This window comes from Cherax quadricarinatus, chromosome 5 (genome assembly GCF_038502225.1).
Source record: "Cherax quadricarinatus isolate ZL_2023a chromosome 5, ASM3850222v1, whole genome shotgun sequence".
Lineage (NCBI taxonomy): Eukaryota > Metazoa > Arthropoda > Malacostraca > Decapoda > Parastacidae > Cherax > Cherax quadricarinatus.
The window spans coordinates 36852620-36874644 of NC_091296.1; the positions used below are offsets into that span (position 1 = coordinate 36852620).

At 44.3% G+C, this 22025-nt stretch overlaps 1 protein-coding gene across 2 annotated transcripts in view; it reads left to right on the forward strand.

Moving 5' to 3' along the window:
* Window positions 1–22025, forward strand: part of LOC128684772 (uncharacterized) — a 74681-nt gene that overhangs the window by 44368 nt on the left and 8288 nt on the right. Inside the window, exon 4 of one of the 2 annotated variants that reach the window (XM_053771028.2) lies at window positions 21086–21403. The exons of the other annotated variant lie outside the window; for it this stretch is intronic. Coding sequence (XP_053627003.1) covers window positions 21086–21275 — 190 coding nt within the window. The 3' untranslated portion in view covers window positions 21276–21403. Of the gene's footprint in view, window positions 1–21085; window positions 21404–22025 lie in introns of those variants that run through there. 2 annotated transcript variants of the gene reach the window in all.

A 22025-nucleotide genomic window follows, 5' to 3' on the forward strand; every position in this document is an offset into this window, starting at 1 on the left:
CTTCAAGAACTGGAGGCAACACTCTCAGCTTGTCGATCATCGGCAGCTGGGCCCGACGACATTCATATTCGTATGCTACAACATTTACATCAGTCAGCCCTTGCAGTCCTATTACGCCTTTACAATCTTATTTGGTCACAAGGAGTTCTTCCACAGCTGTGGAAATCCGCCATTGTTCTCCCTTTCCGCAAACCAGGCACTACGGGACATGAAACCTCCCACTATCGTCCCATTGCTCTTACCAGTGCAGTTTGCAAAGTAATGGAACGTCTAGTAAATAGACGTTTAGTGTGGTATTTAGAGACACACAACAGTCTCTCCACTCGTCAATATGGCTTTCGTAAGGGACGTTCTACCATAGACCCCTTACTGCGCTTGGATACGTATGTTCGTAATGCCTTTGCGAATAACCACTCAGTTATTGCCATATTTTTTGACCTTGAGAAGGCATATGACACAACTTGGAGGTATAATATTTTAGCCCAAGCCCACTCCTTAGGCCTTCGAGGCAATCTACCATCCTTCCTTAAGAACTTTTTAACTGACAGGCATTTCCGTGTTCGGGTTAATAATGTGCTCTCCCCGGACTTTGTCCAAGCTGAAGGTGTCCCCCAGGGATGTGTTCTGAGCACAACACTTTTTCTCCTTGCTATTAATGATTTGGCCTCTAGTCTTCCATCAAATATTTGGTCATCACTCTATGTTGATGACTTCGCTATTGCCTGTGCAGGCGCTGACTGTCACCTCCTTACAGTTTCTCTCCAGCATGCAGTCGACCGTGTTTCCAATTGGGCCACCACACATGGGTTTAAATTTTCCAGCACTAAAACCCACCAAATCACTTTCACTAGACGCTCTGTCATCTCTGATCATCCTTTGTACCTCTATGGCTCACGTATCCCTGAACGTGATACAGTCAAGTTTCTGGGCCTCCTCTTTGATCGTAGGTTATCCTGGAAACCTCACATTACCTCTCTGAAGGCAACTTGTCACAGCCGGCTGAACCTTCTTAAAACCCTTGCTCATCTTTCGTGGGGAGCTGATCGTCGAACCCTCCTTCACCTACATTCCACCCTTATTTTATCGAAACTTGATTATGGTGACCAGATCTATTCAGCAGCATCTCCTGCTACTCTCTCTAGCCTTAACCCCATTCATCACCAAGGATTACGTTTATGCCTTGGTGCTTTTCGCTCTTCCCCTGTCGAAAGCCTCTATGCAGAAGCGAACGTTCCATCCTTATCCGATCGCCGTGATGCCCATTGCCTGCGCTACTATGTACGCTCTCATGATCTCCGCAATCCTTCCATTTATAGAATGGTCACTGATATTAGTAGACATTCTTTATTTGTTCGCCGCCCCTGCTTACTCCGTCCCTTCTCTCTTCGCCTTCATTTGCTCTTGTCTTCTCTTCAACTACCACCTTTCTATGTACATGTAGCATCTCACTTTTCCCTACCCCCCTGGGAAGTTCCAGCTGTTCGAGTCTGTTCTTTCTCCCTCCCTTGCTCGAAAGCCCAACTGTCTACGGTCGCTTCCCGCTCTCTTTTTCTTGACCACTTTCACTCTCATTCTCATGCCATTGCTGTGTACACAGATGGCTCTAAGTCTTCTGACGGCGTAGGATTCGCAGCAGTGTTTCCGGACAGCGTCGTACAAGGGCATTTACTATCTTCAGCTAGTATTTTTACTGCTGAATTATATGCCATCCTTACAGCACTTATCCGTATTGCATCTATGCCTGTGTCATCATTTGTGGTTGTCTCAGACTCCCTTAGTGCTTTACAGGCTATACAAAAATTTGATACACCTCACCCCTTAGTCCTCCGTATCCAACTTTGGCTACGCCGCATCTTTACTAAACATAAAGATATTGTTTTTTGTTGGGTCCCTGGTCATGTTGACGTACAGGGCAATGAACAGGCAGACACTGCTGCGCGGTCAGCAGTACATGACCTACCAGTTTCTTATAGAGGTATTCCATGTACGGACTATTTTGCTGTAATATCTTCCCACCTTCACACCCGTTGGCAACAACGTTGGTCTACTATGCTCGGCAACAAACTTCAGTCTATTAAACCGAGTATAGGTTACTGGCCGTCTTCTTATCACCAGTGTCGAGGTTGGGAGACTACTCTCTCCCGTCTTCGCATTGGCCATACTCGTCTTACTCATGGATATCTCATGGAGAGGCGTCTTGCTCCTCTGTGAGAATTGCCAAGCTCCATTATCAGTCAGCCACATTCTGTTGGACTGCCCACTTTATCAACGAGCACGCAGAATTTACCTCTGTCGTCGTCTTCGCCCCGCTGCTCTCTCTTTACCTTCCCTTCTCGCTGATGGACCCACCTTTCATCCGGACTCTCTCATTGACTTTTTGACAATGACTGACTTACTTCACAAATTCTGATACTTTCAGCCCTTTCTACTTGTATCTCTTGCTACCCTCTACCCCCGTACTATCCCCTGCCCCGCTGTTTTCTGTAACCTGCTGATCATCCCCCCTCCCTTCTGCCATCCAATTCCCTTGCTTCCTTCCCTACCCTGCAGCGCTGTATAGCCCTTGTGGCTTAGCGCTTCTTTTTGATTATAATAATAATAATGGAGGTTACCTGGAGGTTATTCCGGGGATCAACGCCCCCGCGGCCCGGTCCATGACCAGGCCTCCCGATGGATCAGGGCCTGATCAACTAGGCTGTTACTGCTGGCCGCACGCAGTCCAACGTACGAGCCACAGACCGGCTGATCCGGCACTGACTTTAGGTATCTGTCCAGCTCTCTCTTGAAGGCAGCCAGGGGTTTATTGGCAATTCCCCTAATGCTTGATGGGAGGCTGTTGAACAGTTTTGGGCCCCGGACACTTATGGTGTTTTCTTAGTGTACCAATGGCGCCCCTACTTTTTATTGGCGGCATTTTGCATCGCCTGCCCAGTCTTTTACTTTCGTAGGGAGTGATTTCTGTGTGCAGATTTGGGACCATTCCTTCCAAGATTTTCCAAGTGTAGATTGATATATCTCTCCCTCCTGCGTTCCAACGAGTACAAGTCAAGTGCTTCCAAGCGTTCCCAGTAGTTAAGGTGCTTGACAGAACTTATACGTGCAGTAAAGGATCTCTGTACACTCTCTAGATCTGCGATTTCACCTGCTTTGTATGGAGATGTTAATGTACAGCAGTATTCCAGCCTAGAGAGAACAAGTGATTTGAAAAGGATCATCATGGGCTTGGCATCTCTCGTTTTGAAAGTTCTCATTATCCATCCTATCATTTTCTTTGCACGTGCGATCGTGGCACTGTTGTGATCCTTGAAAGTGAGATCCTCAGACATTACTACTCCCAGGTCCCTTACATTATTTTTCCACTCTATTGTATGGCCAGAGTCTGTAGTATACTCTGTTCTAGTTATTATCTCCTCCAGTTTTCCATAACGGAGTAGTTGGAATTTGTCCTCATTGAACATCATATTGTTTACCGTTGCCCACTGGAAAACTGTTTATATCTTCTTGGAGGTTAACCGCGTCCTCAGCAGATGACAGCCTCATGCAGATCCTAGTATCATCCGCAACTACGTTGATAAATTCCGTCATCGCCCGGGTCTTTACTCGCCTTCCTCCTCCTCCTCCCCAATATTGTCCCACATGCAACGTCCTTGTCCTCAAACTTTTGAAGTTATCTCCGACTATTGCAGAGATTAAACCATTGAGGGACACCGATCCTCCACCTGTCACTAGTCTTCAGTCTTTTCCATCTGCACAACTCCTTTCCTAGCAGCATTCCAACCCTTCGCTGTTCATTTGTTTTCCGCTGCCTCCACATGTGAACTTCTCGAACCCTTCTAGTCCATAGATACCTCTTCCCTCACATTTCTTGTATCCTTCTCTTCGCAAATCATGGCTTATTTACAGTGGAATATCCAAGGCATCAGAGGTAACCAGGGTGAGCTTCAAGTGTTGCTCCCCTAGTTTCCCCCCGTTTGTTTACAAGAACCCAAATTACGCTCTCCTGTTATCCATCCCATCTCGGGCAATGTTTTATTATATTCATTGGATCCTTTTCCCAATGAAACCTTTAATGACAGTGCACTTCTTATATGCACTGGTAACCTATACCATCAGCTCTGTTCATACTTTGCTGCATTACACTGCAGCACACACCTACTTGAATAAGTAGATGCGTAAGTATCTCTTTCTCGGGTGATATCTATCACAGATGTTGCATTTCTGGTTTCTTCCTTACCACCACCACCACCACCACTACTGTTGCTCAGTGATTTTAGCGCTCGCCATTTCCTCTAGGGGGAGGGGGTCTCAGTGACTCATAACATTCAGTTAGATGCTCTTCTCGCTTCTCTCCCTCTCCATGTTGTAAATACGGGTGCTCCAATCCCTTTTCACCCTTGCACTCGATCTCTGTTTACTCTTCTCAACTGCACTAGACTTTACCTGATCTGTGCTCCCGGACTTGCACGAGTGATCATTTTCCAATCCATATTTCCCACCACCTCATGGACCACGCTGGCAATTTGACTGAGGGCATTGGAACCAATGCTCACGTCAAATTGCTTTTAGCGAGATTCATTCCTCGTCCTCCGTTGACGAGCTGTTACACCCATTTTTCCACCTCAGTTTTAACTGCGGCTTCACATTCTATACCCCAAACCTCGGGCAGGCACTCAGAAATGCGTGCCTTGGTGGTCTCGTGCTCGTGCGGTATGCTTGAAACCCGCTGTGTGGGGCAGATATCGGTACAATTGGACCATAAGGTGCTTCCTTGATTATAAGTGGACAAGAGCAGCCGAACGCATGTCATCCCTGAAGTTAAATGCGCTTGTTGGTGGGATTGTTTCTACCATCACATCGGCTTCCTCTGCGAGTGCAGTCTGGAAAAAAAAGTACGGAAACCGAGTGGCAAATGCATTTCTGACCCGGCTCCTGTCCTTCAGGTTTCCAGTGTCGCTATAGCTAACCCTCTTAGTGTTGCCACCGAACTTGGTCATCTTGTCCGTATCTCCCAGGGGCTCCATCCATGCCCCTCGTTTCTTTCCTCAAAAAAATTTGTCAGCGCTTTGATCCCTTAGACTTTCCTACTAGTGGAGAAGTCTTAGTGTCTTTTATACTTCTAGAATTACTCAACACTACTCTTGCCGATCATCGGCAGCTGGTCCGGACGGCATTCATATCTATGCTCCAGCATTTACATCAGTCATCTCTTGTGGGCCTCTTACATCTCTCAATCTTATTTGGTTGCGAGGAGTTCGGCCCCAGCTGTGGAAATCTGCCATTTTAATATATTTTCATAAACCAGGCAGTTCGGGACTTTATACCTCCCACAATCGTCCCATTGCTCTTATCAGTACGGTTTGCAAGGTGGAACGTCTAATAAATAGACGTTTGGTGTGGTATTTAGTGACGCAATAGTCTCTCCACTAGTCGATATGGCTGTCGTAAGGGTAGTTTTATACTGACCCCTCACTCTATTTAGATACTTGTGTGCATAATGCCTTTGTCAATAACCACTCGGTTATCACCATCTTTTCTGATCTTTAGAAGGAATATGACACTACCTGGAGATACAGTAGACCCTCAACCAACGGCATTAATCCGTTCCAGAGGGCTTGCCGTTGGAAGTTAATTTTCCCCATAAGAAATAATGGAAATAGAATTAATCCGTTCCTGACACCTTAGTCTGATTTTTTTTTCAACATGAAATGTACATTTCCTTATATGGAAAGGAATTAGACATGCAAAATAAAAAATATTTAAATGCCACTTACCTTTACTGTGGAGTTGATGAGTGATGTGCCAGCAGCAGGGGAAATTCAGGATTGTCTATTGCTTGGAAGGAGAATCCCCTTCCATAAAGACTTCAGGTACCAAGTCCTTTGGTGGGGTTACCTCCCCCCTTGGTTTTTTAATGCCACTAGGACCAGCTTGAGAATCACTGGACCACCCTCTACCACCATCACTACTACCCTCTACCACCATCACTACTACCCTCTACCACCATCACTACTACCCTCTACCACCATCACTACTACCCTCTACCACCATCACTCCTACCCTCTACCACCATCACTCCTACCCTCTACCACCATCACTCCTACCCTCTACCACCATCACTCCTACCCTCTACCACCATCACTCCTACCCTCTACCACCATCACTCCTACCCTCTACCACCATCATTCCTACCCTCTACCACCATCACTCCTACCCTCTACCACCATCACTCCTACCCTCTACCACCATCACTGCTACCCGCTACCACCATCACTCCTACCCGCTACCACCATCACTCCTACCCGCTACCACCATCACTCCTACCCTCTACCACCATCACTCCTACCCGCTACCACCATCATAACCAGTACCACCATCACTGCTACCCTCTACCACCATCACTGCTACCCTCTACCACCATCACTGCTACCCTCTACCACCATCACTGCTACCCTCTACCACCATCACTGCTACCCGCTACCACCATCACTCCTACCCGCTACCACCATCACTCCTACCCGCTACCACCATCACTCCTACCCTCTACCACCATCACTCCTACCCGCTACCACCATCATAACCAGTACCACCATCACTACTACCCTCTACCACCATCACTGCTACCCGCTACCACCATCACTGCTACCCGCTACCACCATCACTGCTACCCGCTACCACCATCACTGCTACCCGCTACCACCATCACTGCTACCCTCTACCACCATCACAACTACCAGCTACCACCATCACAACTACCAGCTACCACCATCACAACTACCAGCTACCACCATCACAACTACCAGCTACCACCATCACAACTACCAGCTACCACCATCACAACTACCAGCTACCACCATCACAACTACCAGCTACCACCATCATAACCAGTACCATCATCACTACCACACTCTACCGCCACCACTTTCGTATTTTTCTACAAACTTTTTCTTGAATTATATCGTGTTTCTCGCATCCTTTACAAAAGTGCTGACTCTAGAAGCTTTCGTGGGGCCCATGGTGGCTTATTAATTAGCGGTTACAAGCACTAGAAACAGGGGAATAATCCAAAATGTATGGGAGGCACACATGGAAACAACCGCAACAGCTTGTAAACAATTTAAGTACAGGTATACATTTATTTTAATTATTTAATGTCTTTGCAAACAGTACATTGAGATTGTGTATATACAGTAGTGAGTTGCAATGCAAATAGAGCCTCTATTATGCCTTGGTATTATGGGCCAACTTAACATTATTGGCTTACATTCTACTTAATACTAAAAAATAGTATATTATAGTTGTACAGTAGGAAAGTAATTATTTCATAGTTGTACAGTGGAATATTAATTATAAATGAATCAAAATTTGTATAATACAAGATATATTCTAAAATGCTTTTGTGAAAAACAATGATTCAATTATATTCCTGTCAACAATGGATAAAAGGTTCAATGTGATTGTTTCAGTTATGATGTGGGAGTACATAGGTGAGTAAATGTATACTGAGTATTTAGCATTTAGTCGAGGGTGATTAAGTGGCTTATGAGAAGTCTTGATTTTTAGACTGGGTTACTGTAATATCTTCTTGTAAAGAATTTCATATTTTGGGGCCCTTTTTGTGCATAGTTTTTAGTGTGATATGTTCACGAGATATATCAGATCTGTCTTATGTTGTGGTCATGTGTCCTGTTTAGGTTGGTGAGGAAAAGTTTGAGTGGAGGGTTTATATTTGCGTGTATTGTTGTGTGTATGTAGTAGGTACATGAATAAGTATGGATGTTCTTAATGGTAGGCAGATTCAGACTTTTGAAAATTGTAGTAGTATGCTGGCGGGAGTGGGAATTTGTTATTCTTACTGCTGCCTTTTGCTGGGTTATTAGGGGTTTTTAGGTGATTGGATGTTGTTGATCCCCATGCACAAATTCCATATGTAAGATAAGGGTATATGAGTGAATGGTACAGTGCCAGGAGAGCTGATTGTGGAACGTAGTACCTTATCTTTGATAGTATGCCTACAGTCTTGGAGATTTTCTTGGTGATTTGTTGTGTGTGTGTCCGGAACTTAAGGCTACTGTCAAGGTGGATACCTAGGAATTTTCCCTCTGTGAGTCTTGTGACTGATGATTCATTTAGCGTAATGTTAATTGGATCATTTGCAGCTTTGTTTCCAAACTGAATGAAATTGGTTTTATCAGTGTTCAAGGTAAGTGTTAGTCATAATCCAGGCAGATATTTTCTGTAATTCAGCATTGACTGTTTGCTAGTATGACTGTGTTTGGGTGGGAAAATACACATGTAGTGTCATCTGCAAATAATATGGGTTTGAGTAGCTGTAATGCATTCGGTAGATCATTGATGTAGATGAGAAAGAGTGGTCCAAGGACGCTTCCTTGTGGGACTCCTACTGTGATTGGTTGGGTGGAAGAGTTTGCATCATTTGCATACACATATTGAATTCTGTTACTAAGGTATGACTTTAGGTAGTTGAGGGAGTGGCCTCTGATACCATAGTGCATTAATTTGGAGTACAGCAGTTCATGGTCGACTGTATCGAAAGATTTACGTAAATCAATGAAAATGCCCAGCGGAACTTCTTTCTTTTAAAGTGCGGTATATATTAGTTCTAGCATGTGTATGATAGCGTCATTTGTGCTTTTACTATTTCTGAATCCAAACTGACAAGGGTTTAATATGTTGTGTGAGACGAGGTAGGAATAGATCCGTCTATGAATTAATTTTTCAAAGATTTTAGAGAGCAGTAGTAAGTTAGATATTGGTCTATAGTTATTCAAGTCAGCTTGGTCACCTTTATGGATCGGAGTGACCCTCGCTATTTTGAGGATTGTTGGGAAGGTAGATGATTTAATGGATTTGTTAGAGCGTTGCAATAATTGGTGACAATACTTGAGAAGCTTTTTTTATACATAACAGCAGGCAAGTTGTTTGTCTCCTGCCTTGTTTTTAAGGGTGTTTATGATGAGCGTAACTTCAATGGGGTTGGTTGGAGCTAGGAATAGCGTATTTGGGTAGGTACCTATTTACCTGGAGTTTACCTGGAGAGTTCCGGGGGTCAACGCCCCCGCGGCCCGGTCTGTGACCAGGCCTCCTGGTGGATCAGAGCCTGATCAACCAGGCTGTTGCTGCTGGCTGCACGCAAACCAACGTATGAGCCACAGCCCGGCTGATCAGGAACTGACTTTAGGTGCTTGTCCAGTGCCAGCTTGAAGACTGCCAGGGGTCTGTTGGTAATCCCCCTTATGTATGCTGGGAGGCAGTTGAACAGTCTCGGGCCCCTGACACTTATTGTATGGTCTCTTAACGTGCTAGTGACACCCCTGCTTTTCATTGGGGGGATGGTGCATCGTCTGCCAAGTCTTTTGCTTTCGTAGTGAGTGATTTTCGTGTGCAAGTTCGGTACTAGTCCCTCTAGGATTTTCCAGGTGTATATAATCATGTATCTCTCCCTCCTGCGTTCCAGGGAATACAGGTTTAGGAACCTCAAGCTCTCCCAGTAATTGAGGTGTTTTATCTCCGTTATGCGCGCCGTGAAAGTTCTCTGTACATTTTCTAGGTCGGCAATTTCACCTGCCTTGAAAGGTGCTGTGCTTGGTATTTTGTTTGCTAGATTTTTTCTTATGGTGGAGAAGAAAACATTTAGTATGTTTGCTGTTTCGGTTGGAGTGAGTAGAGGTTCATCTGATTTTGTTAGTTTGATTGCTTTGTTTTTGGATAACTTTTTAGTTCCAAGAATTTCAGATAGTTTTCCAGGTTTTTTTCATATCACCTTTGATGTTATGTAATCTATTTTCATAATACATTTTTTTTTGACCTTCTTATCAGGCTGGTAAGTGCTGACGAGTAACTTTTCGACTGTTCTCTAGTTAGATTAGATTTTGCCACCGAAGTGGCTAGTTTATTGTGCACCCCATATCCATCCTGTGGACGGTAGCGCGAGAGCATGTGGATACACAAAAGGCCTAGGAACTAGGCCCCAAAGGGTTAACAGGAATACATATGGATTTATATCTACATATCTATAGTTGCCTAGTCGATTACAAATTGCTTGAACTTCATTAAGAATGGTATTCATCTTCTTATGCCCTGTTGTATGGATCATGATATCATCAGCATAGCTTATAGCTATATGTTTAGGTGAGGCAGGTAGAGCATTTAGGAGAGCATTAATCAGAATATTAAATAGCATGGGACTAAGAACTCCTCCCTGCGGTGTACCTAAAGACATTTCTTTAGAATCACTTCTGAAGCCTTGGTAAAGGACAGAGGATACTATATTTGACAGGTATCCTATTATCCAGCAGAGTAAGCTACCACCAATATTCATTTTGGCTAGTTCATGTAGTATAACGGTTCTAGTTATTTGACCCATTCTATACTGTTTTTCATATTTGTGCTTTGTGTTAATGGATTTGAGGATGCTTGATGTTAGCAAGGGATTATTCAGTCTCTTTGCTGTGATCTGTTTAGTTTTTCTGGGGCAATGTCTGTTAGAGGCTTTGGGCTTTTTTTTTTTTTTTTTTTTTTTTAGAAAATTATTTATACATACATTCATTTATCTGTATATGTTTCAAGCTCATTTTGCACCTATTATATCTGTGACTCTGATGGGTTAGTATTATACCCCTTTAAGAATATCTTATTTCACATACACTTTTTAAATTACACCAAAGTGGTTGGGCCACTTACCTTTTATATCCTACCTCTCCCCCCCCTCCCACCCTTTTCCAATATTTCCATCCTTACCCATCCTTCTTCCTTACCCATCTTACCAAAGCTCTGGTCATAATAAGAAGCAGCAGCTCATTTTGCCAATCAATGTTATTCATAGTTGCTATAAAGTTGTTAACTGCTGTCTCGTTATGTAGTCTGAAGGTTACTTTAGTAATGTCTTGTGGTAGTTTACCCAGATTAGTTATGAGAAAGGTTGGGTAGTGGTTTGCACTGACGTCACTGGTTTTTCGCCGTTAGTTAAGGCATTTTCTACGGCAAAAAGTGCCGTTAGACGAAATCGCCGTTACTTAATGCCGCAGTTAGTTGAGGGTCGACTGTATAACACCTTGACCCAAACTCGCTATTTAGGCCTCCGAGGCAATCTACCATTTTCCCTCAAGAATCATATTAACCCGTGTTCGGGTTAATATGCCTTCCCCGGACTTTGTCAGAGCTGAAGGTGTCCTCCATGGATATGTCCAGAGCACCACACTTTTTCTTGCTATAAATGATCTGGCATCTGTTCTTCCATCTAATATTTCGTCCATCTAATATTTCGTCATCACTGTTCTTTAGCTTTGTAACTTGAGCTCATTACCTTTGTACCTAGTTCAGCTAGCAAAACTTTGGGGGCCCAGTCCCTGGACCCATTATGTACCTCTGTAATCTTTTGACTACCGCCCACAGGATGGGTATGGGGTTCACAAACATATTAAACTAACTCTGTTGATGACTTTGCTACAGCTTGTGCAGGCGTTGACCGTCGCCTCATTGCAGTTTCTCTCCAACATGCTGTCAGCCGTGTTTCCAATTGGACCACTACTCATGGGTTTAAATTTTCTAGTTCTGAAACACAACAATTTTTTTCACTAGACGTTATATCGTCCCTGATAATCCATAGTACCTGTATGGTTCGTGTATCCCAGAACGTGATGCTGCCGGGTTTCTTGGTCTTTTGTTTGACTATCGGTTATCCTGGAAACCTCACATTACCTCCATGAAGGCAACTTGTCATAGCCGGCTGAGCCTCCTCAAAATCCTTCATCTTTCATGAGAGGCTGATCGTCGAATTCTCCTCCGATTGCATTCTGCCTTAATTTTATTGAAACTAGATTATGGCGACCAGATACATATATTCAGCGGCCTCTCCTGCAACTCCTTTCCTTGATCATATCTGTTACCAGGGATTAAGTTTATGCCTCGGTGCCTTTTTGCTCTTCACCTGTTGTGCCTCTATGCAGAGGTGAATATTCCATCCTTGACCGATCGCCGTGATGCTCATTACCTCCGCTGTTTAGTTCGCTCTCGTGACCTCCGTAGTCCTTCCATATATAGGATGGTAACGGATGTTAGCAGAATTTCCTCATTTGTTCGCCACCCCTGTTTACCCCCTCCCTCCCCTCTTCGTCTTCATTCACTCTTGTCTTTTTTCAGTTGTCACCTTTCTATGTTCTTGTAGCATCTAACTTTCCCCTTCGCTCTTAGGAAGTTCCGCCAGTTTGTGTCTGTTCTTCCCCACTGCTATGCGCGAGAGCTCAAATACCTACGCTAGCTTCTCACTCTTAATCACTTGGTCTCATTCTCATGCCATCACAGTGTACACCTATGGTTCCAAGTCTTCTGACCCTTTGGGGATTTGCAGTAGTGTTTCCGGACAGTGTCATACGAGGGTATTTATTTGCCTCGGCTATCATTTTTAAAGCCGAATTGTATGAAATTCTCGTAGCACTTACCCGTATTGCATCTATCCATGTGTCACCTCAGTCTTGTCATCAGTGCCATGGTTGGGAGATTACTCTCCCATCTTCGCATCGGCCACTCTTCTTACTCGTACTTCTTACTGGTACTAGTTACTCGTACGTTGGTTTGCGTGCAGCCAGCAGTAACAGCCTGGTTGATCAGGCTCTGATCCACCAGGAGGCCTGGTCACAGACCGGGCCGCGGGGGCGTTGACCCCCGGAACTCTCTCCAGGTAAACTCACGGGGAGGCGCCCTGTCCCACTGAGAGCTGTCAGCTTCCAGTTTGTTAGCTATATTCTGCTGGACTGTCCACTCTATCAACGAGCACACAGAATTTACCTCCGATGTAGTCACCACTCTAATGTCCTTATTTTAACTTCCCTCCTCGTTGATTTTTTGACAACTAATTTACTACACAAACTTTGATACTGCCTCTAGCACTCCTCACAGCCCTTGCTACCTGTTCCCCTTGCTGCCCTCTACCCTTGCATTATCCCCTGCCCCACCGCACTGTGTGACCTAATAATCCCCCTCCCTCCAGCTACCCAATACCCTTCCCTGTCCTGTTACGTTGTATGACTGTATGACCCTTAAAGGTTTAGCGCTTCATTTTTTATTATAATAAAAATCTGACAGCAGCAGCACTACCAGCTGCACCCGTGGATTGAACAGAACTATCAACATCAACAATTTGTGAAAGTGTGCAGTGTGACTGTTATCAATACAGCTTAAGGCATCGTGCTTGGCTTAGATGAAGCTTTGGTTGTGATTTAAGATTTTTTGGGAAGAAATGGACGATGGTAGTTTGGAATGGAGTTATATCCCGTGGTGCGGGGAAGTGCCGCTATTGCCTTATTGACTTGGATCATGTATATGATTGCCACCAGTCTAGTAACCTAGTGGCAAATGCTCGCTTCACACGGTGGATGTCCGGGTTCGATTCCCGGCGAGGGTAGAGATCTTGGGCATGTTTCCTTACACAGGTTCTGTTCACCCATCAGTAATAATAGGTACCTGGGTGTTAGTAGACTGGTGTGGGTCGCATCCTGGGACAAAAGTGACTTAATTTGCCCGAAATGCTCTGCATAACAAGGGACTTCCTATGTAGTAGTAGCCTGTATACATTATACATGTATTTGTAGAAACGGATATTATGCGGAAGTCTGTTCCAGTTTTTTCGATCCATCTGGTGGTGGTCACCAGTGCTGAGGAAAGTTTGGAGGGCTTCTGTGCAAGGGTTTGAATGGGTTTACCAGAGCATAATGACCCCTATGAGGACATGTCTTTCAGTAACGCGATCTCTGATGCTTAGAATATAAAGTTCTTTCCGCATATTTAAAATGTTAGTAGTACGAGGGCATCCTAGGATTATCCTTATTACTTCGTTTACCTGGAGAGAGTTCCGGGGATCAGCGCCCCCGCGGCCCGGTCTGTGACCGGGCCTCATGGTGGATCAGAACCTGATCAAAGGCTGTTACTGCTGGTTGCACGCAATCCAACGTACGAGCCACAGCCCGGCTGGTCAGGTACCGACTTTGGGTGCTTGTCCAGTGCCTGCTTGAAGACAGCCAGGGGTCTATTGGTAATCCCCCTTATGTATGCTGGGAGGCAATTGAACAGTCTCGGGCCCCTGACACTTGTTGTACTTAACGTGCTAGTGACGCCCCTGCTTTTCATTGGGGGGATGTTGCATCGTCTGCCGAGTCTTTTGCTTTCGTTGCAGTGTCTGCAATGGAAGACACTGTCGTGCAGATTCGGGTGTCACCTGCAAAGCAAGACACGGTGCTGTGGCTGTCATTCTTGTCTGTCAGATATGAGGATGAGAAACAAGATGGGAGAGAGTACCATCTACCAACTTTTCCTGTTATTCCTTTAGCACGCATTTTGTGCGCTATTACCAACTTTTCCTGTTATTCCTTTAGCACGCATTTTGTGCGCTATTACGCTATGGTCACACTTGTCGAAGGCATTTGCAAAGTTTGTATATATTACATCTACATTCTTTTTGTCCTCTAGTGCATCTAGGACCTTGTCGTAGTGATCCAGTAGTTGAGACAGGAGCGACCTGCTCTAAACCCATGTTGCCCTGGGTTGTGTAATTGATGGGTATCTAGATTACCTGGAGTTTACCTGGAGAGAGTTCCGGGGGTCAACGCCCCCGCGGCCCGGTCTGTGACCAGACCACCTGGTGGATCAGAGCCTGATCAACCAGGCTGTTACTGCTGGCTGCACGCAAACCAACGTACGAGCCACAGCCCGGCTGATCAGGAACTGACTTTAGGTGCTTGTCCAGTGCCAGCTTGAAGACTGCCAGGGGTCTGTTGGTAATCCCCCTTATGTATGCTGGGAGGCAGTTGAACAGTCTCGGGCCCCTGACACTTATTGTATGGTCTCTTAACGTGCTAGTGACACCCCTGCTTTTCATTGGGGGGATGGTGCATCGTCTGCCAAGTCTTTTGCTCTCGTAGTGAGTGATTTTCGTGTGCAAGTTCGGTACTAGTCCCTCTAGGATTTTCCAGGTGTATATAATCATGTATCTCTCCCTCCTGCATTCCAGGGAATACAGGTTTAGAAACCTCAAGCGCTCCCAGTAATTGAGGTGTTTTATCTCCGTTATGCGCGCCGTGAAAGTTCTCTGTACATTTTCTAGGTCGGCAATTTCACCTGCCTTGAAAGGTGCTGTTAGTGCAGCAATATTCCAGCCTAGAAAGAACAAGTGACCTGAAGAGTGTCATCATGGGCTTGGCCTCCCTAGTTTTGAAGGTTCTCATTATCCATCCTGTCATTTTTCTAGCAGATGCGATTGATACAATGTTATGGTCCTTGAAGGTGAGATCCTCCGACATAATCACTCCCAGGTCTTTGACGTTGGTGTTTCGCTCTATTTTGTGGCCAGAATTTGTTTTGTACTCTGATGAAGATTTAATTTCCTCATGTTTACCATATCTGAGTAATTGAAATTTCTCATCGTTGAACTTCATATTGTTTTCTGCAGCCCACTGAAAGATTTGGTTGATGTCCGCCTGGAGCCTGCAATGGAAGACACTGTCATGCAGATTCGGGTGTCATCTGCAAAGGAAGACACGGTGCTGTGGCTGACATCCTTGTCTATGTCGGATATGAGGATGAGGAAGAAGATGGGAGCTAGTACTGTGCCTTGTGGAACAGAGCTTTTCACCGTAGCTGCCTCGGACTTTACTCTGTTGACGACTACTCTCTGTGTTCTGTTAGTGAGGAAATTATAGATCCATCGACCGACTTTTCCTGTTATTCCTTTAGCACACATTTTGTGCGCTATTACGCCATGGTCACACTTGTCGAAGGCTTTTGCAAAGTCTGTATATATTACATCTGCATTCTTTTTGTCTTCTAGTGCATTTAGGACCTTGTCGTAGTGATCCAATAGTTGAGACAGACAGGAGCGACCTGTTCTAAACCCATGTTGCCCTGGGTTGTGTAACTGATGGGTTTCTAGATGGGTGGTGATCTTGCTTCTTAGGACCCTTTCAAAGATTTTTATGATATGGGATGTTAGTGCTATTGGTCTGTAGTTCTTTGCTGTTGCTTTACTGCCCCCTTTGTGGAGTGGGGCTATGTCTGTTGTTTTTAGTAACTGTGGGACGACCCCCGTGTCCATGCTCCCTCTCCATAGGATGGAAAAGGCTCGTGATAGGGGCTTCTTGCAGTTCTTGATGAACAGAGTTCCATGAGTCTGGCCCTGGGGCAGTGCATGGGCATGTCATTTATCGCCTGTTCGAAGTCATTTGGCGTCAGGATAACATCGGATAGGCTTGTGTTAACCAAATTCTGTGGCTCTCATAAAAAATTCATTTTGATCTTCGACTCTCTGGTTAGCGGCTTGCTAAAAACTGAGTCATATTGGGACTTGAGTAGCTCACTCATTTCCTTGCTGTCATCTGTGTAGGACCCATCTTGTTTAAGTAGGGGCCCAATACTGGACGTTGTTCTCGACTTTGATTTGGCATAGGAGAAGAAATACTTTGGGTTTCTTTAGATTTCATTTATGGCTTTTAGTTCTTCCCGTAATTCCTGACTCCTATAAGATTCCTTTAGCTTGAGTTCGATGCTTGCTATTTCTCTGACCAGTGTCTCCCTACGCATTTCAGATATATTGACCTCTTTTAGCCGCTCTGTTATTCTTTTCCGTCGCATATAAAGGGAGCGCCCGTCTCTATTTTACATCTACTACTCCTTTTTCTTAGAGGAATAAGCCTTGTGCATACATCGAGTGCCACCGAGTTAATCTGTTCTAGGCATAAGTTGGGGTCTGTGTTGCTTAGTATATCTTCCCAGCTTATATCGGTTAGGACTTGGTTTACTTGGTCCCACTTTGTTTTTGTTATTGAATTTGAATTTGGTGAATGCTCCTTCGTGACTAATCTCATTATGTCGGTCTGGGGCTCCACGCATACATGTCTAAACCTCAATTATGTTGTGATCTGAGTATATTGTTTTTGATATGGTGACATTTCTTATCAGATCATCATTGTTAGTGAAGATGAGATCTAGTGTATTCTCCAGTCTAGTAGGCTCTATTATTTGCTGGTTTAAATTTAATTTTGTGCAGAGATTTAAAAGCTCGTGTGAGTTTTCATCAGAGCTGCCTCCTGGTGTTATTACTGCAACAATATTATTTGCTATATTCCTCCATTTTAGGTGCCTTAAGTTGAAATCCCCCAGGAGCAAGATGTTGGGTGCAGGAGCTGGAAGATTTTCCAGACAGTGGTCAATTTTTAACAGCTGTTCCTGGAATTGCTGGGATGTTGCATCCGGAGGCTTGTAGACTACCACAATGACTAGGTTTTGGTTCTCGACCTTTACTGCTAAAACTTCCACTACATCATTTGAGGCATTAAGCGGTTCTGTGCAAACAAGCGACTCTGCAATGTACAGGCCAACCCCCCCCCCCCTTTTGCCTGTTCACTCTGTCATATCTGTATAGGTTGTAACCTGGGATCCATATTTCGTTGTCCAAGTGATCCTCTATGTGGGTCTCAGTGAAAGCCGCGAACATTGCCTTTGCCTCTGCAAGCAGTCCACGAATGAAAGGTATTTTGTCGTTTGTTGCTGGCTTTAGACCCTGTATATTTGCAAAGAAGAATGTCATCGGACTTGTGGTATTGTTACTGGGGGGGGATTTTTTTTCCGGCATTAGTATCTGTATCTGTTGGTTTGGAGTGGAGGCCATCGACTGTGGTTCCACTCCAGGAATGACTGGATTTGGTGTACGATTTCTGCCATTTCCTGCCAGTTTTTTTTTTTCCTTCCTGGCACTAAAAAACCTCTCCCTCTTGAGTGGCTGTGGCTACCCAGGTTTTCCCATGGCCTGGATGTTTTGTATCTTTTCGTCCCCATTAGATGGTGTGCCTGGCAATTTGTTATAGCACAGTCTTTCCTGTACTGAAGAGGTACACATTTCAGGGTGAAAAAGCTTACAGGAAGGGAGTTTGCATTTTCCTGTTGTCATATGGGCACGGCATTTTCTAGGGTGGTCATAGTTGCACGTCCCGTCTGTTTTTCCAGATTTCTCATGTCTGCAGATACCAAGTGCATAGTATGTGCACAGGCTGGTTTCCGTTTGCCTTGGGTTTCTGTGACTGTATTCCCTGTTGGTGCATGTTTCCCCTGTCTTATTCCTATCCTCCCTAGCACCAACAATGGAGCTCCCACCAGTTGTTTTTGGTAATATATCCTCACTATTGCTAGCGGTCTTGCGCTTCTTAGGACCCTTTCAAAGATTATGATATGGGATGTTAGTGCTATCGGTCTGTAGTTTGCTATTGCTTTACTGCCCCCCTTTGTGGAGTGGAGTTGTCTGTTGTTTTTAGTACTAAAACTGTGGGACGACCCCCGTGTCCATGCTCCCTCTCCATAGGATGGTAAAAGCTCGTGATAGGGGCTTCTTGCAGTTCTTGATGAACACTGAGTTCCAGGAGTCTGGCCCTGGGGCAGAGTGCGTGGGTATGTCATTTATCGCCTGTTCGAAGTCATTTGGCGTCAGGATAACATCAGATAGGCTTGTGTTAACCAAATTCTGTGGCTCTCGTAACAAATTCATTTTGATCTTCGACTCTGTCTGGTTAGCGGCTTGCTAAAAACTGAGTCATATTGGGACTTGAGTAGCTCACTCATTTCCTTGCTGTCATATGTGTAGGACTCCTCTTGTTTAAGTAGGGCCCAATACTGGATGTTGTTCTAGACTTTGATTTGGCATTAAAAAAGAAATACTTTGGGTTTCTTTCGATTTCATTTATGGCTTTTAGTTCTTCCCGCGATTCCTGACTCCTGCAGTTTTTCCCAAGCTTCCAGTCACACAAGAACAAGTGTTAGCCTCGTAAACATTAACATTTCAAATTTTTTTTAATCGATGGTGGGGGAGGGGAGGCTCACAGTACCTGTAGCCCAGAGGCCTACTAAATCTTAATCTCGCTCTGGACGAAGGCACTGTCACTGGTAGGTGGGATTTCCCACTGAAAGTTGGTCATACTCATGAGATGGAAGAATAGTAGCTAAGGTTGTAGAGATCTCTAGCCACTGAATGGAGGAACTTCTACAGAGAAGTCCAGATGTTGCACATGTCTAATTCTTCATCTTGTCGGTTTCGTATACCATTCATGTACAACGTCAGACATCGCAACGTCATGGAACCTTTGTTCAGAGAACATCTCCACACTTAGACACTACCTGAGGTTCGTTGTCATAAGAAGTGGATGGAGACTCCTGATCGTTCTGTTAATTAAGAATCGGTGGGAGGGGTAGGCCAAAAGCGAACTTTTCACTGGTGCTTCTGTCCCACCTGTGTGGCTTATAGCTTGATATTTGTTATTACCGGGTTGCCTATTGGAATCATAAGTGGTTTTATTAATTTAATGAATCTTAATTGGTGATTATTTTAAATTGCCAGGATTAGTATGTTGCTTGTTTAACGCCAGTAGCTTGTATAGCTTGTTTTTACTTTATTGATAAGAGTAAATATCAGGTGTAAATATCAGTTGGTGATGCTCTTTATTTTCTTTGAACATGATTCAGTTCATCTCTAAAGTTTCTTTGATATTGGGTCAAAGAGCAAAGGTTTGCTGTGATTCTAACTATTGAGCACATACCAAGCGCTTCTATACTACAGATCTTCACAATGTTCGTTGTTCTTCCAGTGTCTTGATAGCTGGCTTAGTATATTCTCGGTTCACTGTGACTGTTCCCAATATGCTGTCTGTCCAGGTCCAGTAGATACTGAAGAAGTAAGCTCTTTTCCACGTGCGGCATAATGTGTGGTTGTGCCGGGGCCCTGTTGGGGATTCAGAAATGAGGGAGGATACTGATGCAAAGGCTGCAGTAACAAACCCATTATATAGAAAATTACTTTTGGTCACTTCATGGGCCATATCTAGACATGTTTTTGATAAGTCGTAGGCCCGTGGAAACTACAGACTGGCAGAAAGTTACAGGGTTTGGCAGGATGTGGGTGTTTGCCTCCAACACTAGTTACTGAGATTAATCTTCAGTTGAGGATCGGGTATACATTTAGCAACCTGTTGGGTGCTCCTTCTACATCCATTCCCTCCGTGTATATGTTGTGGTGTGCCGCTGACAGGAATCTGTCTTCACAGTTTACCCGTGGCTCAGACCTTGCTTATCATAATTTAAGTGCCTGTCGGAATCTGAACTTTACACGTTTTTTAATTTAATGACTATTTTAATTGATGTAGTTACTTTTATTTAGTATGATAGGTGATGAACACCATACGTATATTTCTAGCTTTTTGTATAGTACTTTTATTTCATGCATACAATCACACGTTCGAAGTGCTCAGTAAAAAATCACAACTATTAAACTTACTCTTAGATTAGATTTACTATTAGATTTACTCTTTCTGTGGACAGTCTTGTTCATTACTATGGTACTGTAAATTTTATTTACTTCCTGTGGCAGTGTTAAGTATAGGAATGGTGATTTTTTAACTCTGCCTTAAAAGGCGATATATGATAACAGCAATATATATTGAACTGAAATACTAAATGTATTAAAAGTGCTACTTTGTCCTGAGTACTTGAATACTAAGCTACAGGATATTTATATACAAAAATTCAATTAGACTTTAGCTTCCATTCTAGTTTACCTGGAGTTTACCTGGAGAGAGTTCCGGGGGTCAACGCCCCCGCGGCCCGGTCTGTGACCAGGCGGCCTGGTGGATCAGAGCCTGATCAACCAGGCTGTTGCTGCTGGCTGCACGCAAACCAACGTACGAGCCACAGCCCGGCTGGTCAGGAACCGACTTTAGGTGCTTGTCCAGTGCCAGCTTGAAGACTGCTAGGGGTTTGTTGGTAATCCCCCTTTATGTATGCTGGGAGGCAGTTGAACAGTCTCGGGCCCCTGACACTTATTGTATGGTCTCTTAACGTGCTAGTGACACCCCTGCTTTTCATTGGGGGGATGTTGCATCGTCTGCCAAGTCGTGAGTAGATAAACACGTGCAACAGATTTTCTTGTTTACCTGTGAAAGTGTTGTATATCGTAATTGTTTCATTCTAATGTAAGTGTAAATATTACTGGGAAAATGCAAGTGTAGCCTTATTTTTCAACTTATTTTTTTTTTTTCAGGATTCCGTGTATTCAATGTACGGTGGAGCACCTTCAGTGCAAGGGCTTTTGTATTCAGTTATTGTCAGAGAGCATCAGTCTCACCACAGACATGTTCGCCTGCTTGGCCACCTGCTGGCAGCGGGTAGTCTCCTGCTGCGTCACCACCAGAAGAAACAGGATTAAAGTTACACTTGCAGAGGAAGATTAGAATGTGTACAAACTTGTACAAAAAACCTAAAGTAGCCTATGAAAGGGTTTAGTATTTTAAAATCCTGTGTTTAGTAAACTTAGACTAATCTGTTAGTATATGTAAGTACATAAAATTTTAAGAATGTATATCCAGGTTTTAGTATCCCTAATGTCTAAATTTTAAGATGTCATAAGTTATATAATGTGTTCACGCTGTTTAGTCTTGTCAGTCAGCCCGGAGAGAATCATCTATTACAAAAGTATAAAATTAGCTCAGGAAAAAAATCTTAAGGCAAATTATCCATTAAGCTGCACTTCGTTCATAGCTTTCTACGTCCCTAGCCGCTGCCGGTTCACATTAATATGAAGTTGGAGAGGTTTATCCTTGATAAGCCCCCTCTTTCTTCTTCCAGTGAGGGAAGTGATTATGATAACTCTTCGTGCCATAATGGGTGGGCTTCGTCTCGAGAGGGAGACGCTTCTAGAAACCAAACTAAATGCCGCCCTGTGTGGTTGCTGTGCACAGACCTATCTGCACAGCACAGACAGGTCTGGAAAGTTGAGTAAGTTGGGCCTCTTCAAGGGGGGCTCCTTGGCGCAATGAAAAGGCTATCGGTCTGAGGAATTAGACCTTTCGGTCTTCTTCCTCACACAGGACCTAATTACCCCCCACTCCCTCCTTCCCTATCCCATCACCCCTTTCCCTTTCCTCCTCTCCCCTTTCCTCCACTTAACCTTTCCTGTTTCTGCCTTTGAGGTTGTTCCCTTA